Source organism: Hippoglossus hippoglossus, chromosome 14 (assembly GCF_009819705.1).
Source record: "Hippoglossus hippoglossus isolate fHipHip1 chromosome 14, fHipHip1.pri, whole genome shotgun sequence".
Taxonomy (NCBI): domain Eukaryota; kingdom Metazoa; phylum Chordata; class Actinopteri; order Pleuronectiformes; family Pleuronectidae; genus Hippoglossus; species Hippoglossus hippoglossus.
The window spans coordinates 144,971-152,470 of record NC_047164.1 but is presented as its reverse complement, the minus strand read 5'-3'; the positions used below and the strand labels follow the sequence as shown (position 1 = coordinate 152,470).

Sequence of the window (7,500 nt, the reverse complement as noted above, 5' to 3'; positions counted from 1 at the left end):
AGATACTTCACACTTCCTGTTTTCACAATAAAAGCCCAGCAAAAGACTACTTTAAGTGGTATTTGATCTAAACTAAAGTGTTCAAACATCCAATCAATCAGAACGCTGCCACTGAACTGAGCGTCCACAGAGCATCCACAGAGCTGTGAGTCCACAGAGCTGTGAGTCCACAGAGCTGTGAGCGTCCACAGAACTGTGAGTCCACAGAGCGTCCACAGAACTGTGAGTCCACAGAGCGTCCACAGAACTGTGAGTCCACAGAGCATCCACAGAGCTGTGAGTCCACAGAGCTGTGAGTCCACAGAGCTGTGAGCGTCCACAGAACTGTGAGTCCACAGAGCGACCACAGAGCTGTGAGTCCACAGAGCTGTGAGCGTCCACAGAACTGTGAGTCCACAGAGCGACCACAGAGCTGTGAGTCCACAGAGCTGTGAGCGTCCACAGAACTGTGAGTCCACAGAGCGACCACAGAGCTGTGAGTCCACAGAGCTGTGAGCGTCCACAGAACTGTGAGTCCACAGAGCGTCCACAGAACTGTGAGTCCACAGAGCTGTGAGCGTCCACAGAGCTGTGAGCGTCCACAGAGCTGTGAGTCCACCGAGCTGTGAGTCCACCGAGCGTCCACAGAGCTGTGAGTCCACCGAGCGTCCACAGAGCTGTGAGTCCACAGAGCTGTGAGTCCACAGAGCTGTGAGTCCACCGAGCGTCCACAGAGCTGTGAGTCCACAGAGCTGTGAGTCCACAGAGCTGTGAGTCCACCGAGCGTCCACAGAGCAGTGAGTCCACAGAGCTGTGAGCGTCCACAGAGCTGTGAGTCCACAGAGCTGTGAGTCCACAGAGCTGTGAGCGTCCACAGAGCTGTGAGTCCACAGAGCTGTGAGTCCACAGAGCTGTGAGCGTCCACAGAGCTGTGAGTCCACAGAGCTGTGAGTCCACCGAGCGTCCACAGAGCTGTGAGTCCACAGAGCTGTGAGTCCACCGAGCGTCCACAGAGCTGTGAGTCCACAGAGCTGTGAGTCCACAGAGCTGTGAGTCCACAGAGCTGTGAGCGTCCACAGAACTGTGAGTCCACAGAGCTGTGAGCGTCCACAGAACTGTGAGTCCACAGAGCGACCACAGAGCTGTGAGTCCACAGAGCTGTGAGCGTCCACAGAACTGTGAGTCCACAGAGCTGTGAGCGTCCACAGAGCTGTGAGCGTCCACAGAGCTGTGAGTCCACAGAGCTGTGAGTCCACCGAGCGTCCACAGAGCTGTGAGTCCACCGAGCGTCCACAGAGCTGTGAGTCCACCGAGCGTCCACAGAGCTGTGAGTCCACAGAGCTGTGAGTCCACCGAGCGTCCACAGAGCTGTGAGTCCACAGAGCTGTGAGTCCACCGAGCGTCCACAGAGCTCTGAGTCCACCGAGCGTCCACAGAGCTGTGAGTCCACAGAGCTGTGAGTCCACAGAGCTGTGAGCGTCCACAGAGCTGTGAGTCCACAGAGCTGTGAGTCCACAGAGCTGTGAGCGTCCACAGAGCTGTGAGTCCACAGAGCTGTGAGTCCACAGAGCTGTGAGCGTCCACAGAGCTGTGAGTCCACAGAGCTGTGAGTCCACAGAGCTGTGAGTCCACAGAGCGTCCACAGAGCTGTGAGTCCACAGAGCTGTGAGTCCACAGAGCTGTGAGCGTCCACAGAGCTGTGAGTCCACAGAGCTGTGAGCGTCCACAGAGCTGTGAGTCCACAGAGCTGTGAGTCCACAGAGCTGTGAGCGTCCACAGAGCTGTGAGTCCACAGAGCTGTGAGCGTCCACAGAGCTGTGAGTCCACAGAGCTGTGAGTCCACAGAGCTGTGTGGGCAGGTGATGCTCCACAGATACTGTCGGCAGTTACATAACTGTGTGTGTGTGTGTGTGTGTGTGTGTGTTGCTAGGCAACAGTGTCCTTAGGTGAAGGCAACAATACCCTCTCTCCTCCTACACACACACACACACACGTACCTGTGTGGAAGCACTCAGAAAGAAATAATCAGGTTTTCTCTGGAAACTCCCACACAGTGCAGCAGTAAGATTTGATTTGTGTGTGTCTATCTGGTTCAATACCATCATTGTGAGGACATTTTGTCTGTTCCTCACAAATTCAATGGCTCGTTTGAGGGTTAAGACTTGATGTTAGGGTTAGAGAATACATTATGTCTATGAGTGTCCTCACAACTACAGAGAGACATGTATATGTGTGTGTGTTAATCTCCTACACAGTTTCGAATGAATCGATTCTAACTCTACGGCTACAGCTAGCTTAGCACAAAGACTGGCTTAGCTCCTAGCATATTTTATATTGTTGAATATTACCTGTTGAATAATGAGCATTGTGGCTCAGGAAGTGGAATGGGTTGTCTACTAACCTGAAGATCGGCGGTTGATCCCCGTCTCCCCCATTCTGTGTGCCGAGGTCTCCTTGGTCAAGATACTGAACATAAAAATATGATTGGTGTGATGAAGTTCTGCAGATGAATGAATGAATGTGTGGATGATTCATATAAAAACAGAATTTACTATGAAAGTTTTTCTGTCTTTCAGTTCGGCTTCATGACAGCATCTCAGAGGAGCTACATCATTACCTCATCTTCGACCTGTGAGTCCTGCTGCTTCTACGCTGTCATACATATGTGATGTCACAGGTGTCATGTAATTATTTCTTATTGTGGTTTGTGACGTCATTTTGTACGTTGTACGTTTTTTTACGATGTGTTACATCTCTTTATGGCATTAGGTTAAAGTCGGCCGAGTTACATTAAGTTACGATAGATTTACATTGTGTCATTTCTCATCTCGTGACTTGACACTTTGTTTCTATCAGTGCATGTTTGTATTGTGACGTTAGCTTGTTGTTGTTGTGTGGGTCCTGTGTGATGTGACATAAACCTACGTGTGTGTACATGTTGTGTCGTCTCCTCTGATGCAGGGTCACAGGCGGCGAGCTGTTTGAAGACATCGTGGCCAGAGAATATTACAGTGAAGCTGATGCCAGGTAGGAAACAGTCGCTCCGTGACACTGTAACATACGTGTGAGCTGATCACACACACACTTCACACATGAACTCTCTCTCTGAACAGCCACTGCATCCAGCAGATTTTGGAGGCGGTGCTACACTGTCACCAGATGGGCGTGGTCCACAGAGACCTAAAGGTCAGGTTTTATATTTACTTCCACTAAGGAGGTCATGTTTTCAGTGTTTGTTTGTGCTTGTTCATATGATCACAGTATTATGAAATCTTTTGTTACGCACCTCATCGACCAGATCCTGGTACTTTGCCATCTTTTGTTGGTGAGGATTCTCATGTTCTGATGGAAGACTGATGTTCTTGGCCTTGGAGGCTTGTCTACTTCCCTCCGGAAGCTGGTAAATTATGATGGTGATGGCTGGTGTTTGTTGGCTTTGAGCCTCTGCAGCTCCCTTCAAATGGCTTGAAGACCTTACCGTGCCTTGATCTGTACCGATCTTCTCCCAGGGCTTTGGGACAGCCGGTAAAGATGGGATTCAGGGTAACACTGCTTGTAGGATGATTCTTCTTGTTGGCCCCAGATCTTCAGGTTGTTTGGAGTTGGCAAAAGTTCAGCAACAGCTCACAGGTCAGAATTTCCTTTCAGGAAAGGGATTGCTTGAGTGCCTGGTCTGCATCCACTGGGCTTGGTAAGTGAGCCCGGCTGCTTCCACACAGTGCTTTTCTTCTGCTGCCTCTCGGACCTTCTGCATCAGAAGTGCCCTCTTGCCTTTGGCATTGGCCTTGCTCCACTTATTGGCTTTGTATTGTCCAAGTCCTAGTCATCCTTGACAGACCCAAACAACAATCTCCAGATGCTTCAGTTTTCCTTTCAGGATACATTGACGCCTTAATTTTCCTGGGTTGAAATGCATCCATTAGCAGGTAGCCAACTTCTCCAGTAAGCTTAGGATCCATCCTTTGATCCACAGAGTTATCTTGCATCCTCCCATGATGCACTTGTTGTTCTCCGGGAAAACTACTGAACTTGTTGGAGGAGCAAAAAACATTTAATTTAGGTGCAGATGTGGATCAAGTTGTAGAACCAGGATTGTTTCTCACTTTCTTTAAGTGTTCAGTGAATCATTTTCACATTTTCATTTTAAACCTATTTCGAAGGTTTGCACTCAAATAAGTGTCGTTCTAGTCATTTATTTTTTTATTGTCATGCATCAATGTGAGTCTGCTGAACACTCATCACCATATGTTAGCATTGCCAGCATCTCCAATGAAAACCAATGTGAAGAGTTAGCCTGTTAGCATCTGTTCTGTGTTTCCAGCCAGAGAACCTGCTGCTGGCCTCGAAGTCCAAAGGTGCGGCTGTGAAACTGGCCGACTTCGGCCTCGCCATCGAGGTGGAGGGAGACCAGCAGGCCTGGTTTGGTGAGACCTCACAGTAATACTGTAGTAACACTGTTTTCCACTGTAACAACACTGTAGTACAGTTAATAAATACTGTAGTAATGCTGTAGTAACACTGCAGTAACAGTTTAGTAATATGTAATAACATTTCAGTAATGCTGTAGTAACAATCTCTTAATACTGTAGTTATACTAGTAACACTGAAGTAACAGTTCTGTAACATTGTAGTAACAGTTTAGTAATGCTGTGGTATGGGGGGGGGGTGGCTAAGGGGTAGAGTGGTCATGCTCCAACCAGAAGGTCGGAGGTTCGATCCCAGTCTTCATTTGCATGCCGAAGTGTCGTTGGGCAAGATGCTGAAACCCAAATGGATAAAAAATAATGCTTTAGTAACATAGTAGTGACAGCTTAGTAACACTGTAGTAACATAGTAGTAACACTTTAGTAACAGTTTAGTAATACTGTAGTCATACTGTAACAACACTGTAGTAAAACTGTAGTTACAGTTTAGTAACACTGTAGTTATACTGTAGTAATACTTTAGTAACACTGTAGTGACAGCTTAGTAACACTTTAGTAATAGTTTAGAAACACTGTACGAATACTGTAGTAAAGTTGTGTGTGTTTTACAGGCTTTGCAGGGACTCCAGGTTACTTGTCTCCAGAGGTTCTAAGGAAGGACCCGTATGGAAAAGCAGTCGACCTCTGGGCCTGTGGTCAGACTCTACTGTCTCTACTGTCTCTACTGTCTCTGTCTCTACTGTCTCTACTGTCTCTACTGTCTCTATCTTTACTGTCTCTACTGTCTCTGTCTCTAATGTCACTGTCTCTACTGTCTCTTTCTCTACTGTCTCTATCTTTACTGTCTCTACTGTCTCTACTGTCTCTGTCTCTCGTGTCACTGTCTCTACTGTCTCTGTCTCTATTGTCTCTACTGTCTGTTTCTTTACTGTCTCTGTCTCTAATGTCACTGTCTCTACTCTCTTTGTCTCTACTGTCTCTTTATCTACTGTCTCGGTCTCTCATGTCACTGTCTCTACTGTCTCTGTCTCTACTGTCTCTGTCTCTAATGTCACTGTCTCTACTGTCTCTACTGTATCTGTCTCCACTGTCTCTGTCTCTACTGTCTCTACTGTATCTGTCTCTACTGTTTCTACTGTCTCTACTGTATCTGTCTCCACTGTCTCTGTCTCTACTGTCTCTACTGTATCTGTCTCTACTGTTTCTACTGTCTCTACTGTCTCTGTCTCTAATGTCTCTACTGTATCTGCCTCTACTGTCTCTACTCTCTCTGTCTCTACTCTTTCTACTGTCGCTGTCTCTAATGTCTGTCCTCCTTCTGTCAGGTGTGATTCTCTACATCTTATTGGTCGGTTATCCTCCGTTCTGGGATGAAGATCAACATCGTCTCTACCAGCAGATTAAAGCTGGAGCTTATGATGTAGGTCACCTGACCTCTGACCTGTGTCACCTGACTCCTCACCTGTGTCACCTGACCTCTGACCTGTGTCACCTGACTCCTCACTTGTGTCACCTGACCTCTGACCTGTGTCACCTGACTCCTCACCTGTGTCACCTGACATCTCAACTGTCACCTGACTCCTCACCTGTGTCACCTGACTCCTCACCTGTGTCACCTGACATCTCAACTGTGTCACCTGACTCCTCACCTGTGTCACCTGACTCCTCACCTGTGTCACCTGACCTCTGACCTGTGTCACCTGACTCCTCACCTGTGTCACCTGACATCTCAACTGTGTCACCTGACTCCTCACCTGTGTCACCTGACATCTCAACTGTGTCACCTGACTCCTCACCTGTGTCACCTGACATCTCAACTGTGTCACCTGACTCCTCACCTGTGTCACCTGACTCCTCACCTGTGTCACCTGACTCCTCACCTGTGTCACCTGACTCCTCACCTGTGTCACCTGACCTCTGACCTGTGTCACCTGACCTCTGACCTGTGTCACCTGACTCCTCACCTGTGTCACCTGACCTCTGACCTGTGTCACCTGACTCCTCACTTGTGTCACCTGACCTCTGACCTGTGTCACCTGACTCCTCACCTGTGTCACCTGACATCTCAACTGTCACCTGACTCCTCACCTGTGTCACCTGACTCCTCACCTGTGTCACCTGACATCTCAACTGTGTCACCTGACTCCTCACCTGTGTCACCTGACTCCTCACCTGTGTCACCTGACCTCTGACCTGTGTCACCTGACTCCTCACCTGTGTCACCTGACATCTCAACTGTGTCACCTGACATCTCAACTGTGTCACCTGACTCCTCACCTGTGTCACCTGACATCTCAACTGTGTCACCTGACTCCTCACCTGTGTCACCTGACTCCTCACCTGTGTCACCTGACTCCTCACCTGTGTCACCTGACTCCTCACCTGTGTCACCTGACCTCTGACCTGTGTCACCTGACTCCTCACCTGTGTCACCTGACATCTCAACTGTGTCACCTGACTCCTCACCTGTCACCTGACTCCTCAACTGTGTCACCTGACCTCTGACCTGTGTCACCTGACTCCTCAACTGTGTCACCTGACTCCTCACCTGTGTCACCTGACCTCTGACCTGTGTCACCTGGCTCCTCAACTGTGTCACCTGACCTCTGACCTGTGTCACCTGACTCCTCAACTGTGTCACCTGACCTCTGACCTGTGTCACCTGACTCCTCAACTGTGTCACCTGACTCCTCACCTGTGTCACCTGACCTCTGACCTGTGTCACCTGACTCCTCACCTGTGTCACCTGACCTCTGACCTGTGTCACATGACTCCCCACCTGTGTCACCTGACCTCTCACCGGTTGCTCTCGTTGTGTCCTAGTTTCCGTCTCCGGAGTGGGACACGGTGACTCCTGAAGCCAAAGATCTCATTAATAAGATGTTGACCATCAATCCGGCAAAACGCATCACAGCTGCAGAGGCCCTCAAACATCCGTGGATCTCAGTGAGAGCCTCTTATATATGATCACAGTGATTCACCTTCATCCTGACATGATGATGATGATGTGTTCTCGTCCTCCCAGCATCGCTCCACGGTGGCGTCCTGTATGCACAGACAGGAAACCGTCGAGTGTCTGAAGAAGTTTAACGCCAGG

The 7,500-nt window shown here is 49.0% G+C and overlaps 1 protein-coding gene and 1 long non-coding RNA gene across 3 annotated transcripts in view; one reads left to right on the top strand and one right to left on the bottom strand.

Annotated features, from left to right (window-relative positions):
- Positions 1–7,500, top strand: part of camk2a (calcium/calmodulin-dependent protein kinase II alpha) — a 16,641-nt gene that overhangs the window by 2,249 nt on the left and 6,892 nt on the right. For both annotated transcript variants that reach the window (XM_034607280.1, XM_034607281.1), the window contains exons 4-11: positions 2,556–2,610; positions 2,941–3,006; positions 3,093–3,165; positions 4,301–4,403; positions 5,015–5,098; positions 5,729–5,823; positions 7,227–7,349; positions 7,429–7,500. The exon at positions 7,429–7,500 is cut by the window's right edge and continues 12 nt beyond it. In XM_034607280.1, coding sequence (XP_034463171.1) covers positions 2,556–2,610; positions 2,941–3,006; positions 3,093–3,165; positions 4,301–4,403; positions 5,015–5,098; positions 5,729–5,823; positions 7,227–7,349; positions 7,429–7,500 — 671 coding nt within the window. The remainder of the gene's footprint in view (positions 1–2,555; positions 2,611–2,940; positions 3,007–3,092; positions 3,166–4,300; positions 4,404–5,014; positions 5,099–5,728; positions 5,824–7,226; positions 7,350–7,428) is intronic.
- LOC117774723 lies at positions 6,508–7,237 on the bottom strand. The gene is made up of 3 exons (XR_004616119.1): positions 7,197–7,237; positions 6,597–6,965; positions 6,508–6,554 (listed from the first exon to the last, which is right to left on the bottom strand). It is a non-coding gene; the product is annotated as an uncharacterized LOC117774723 (long non-coding RNA).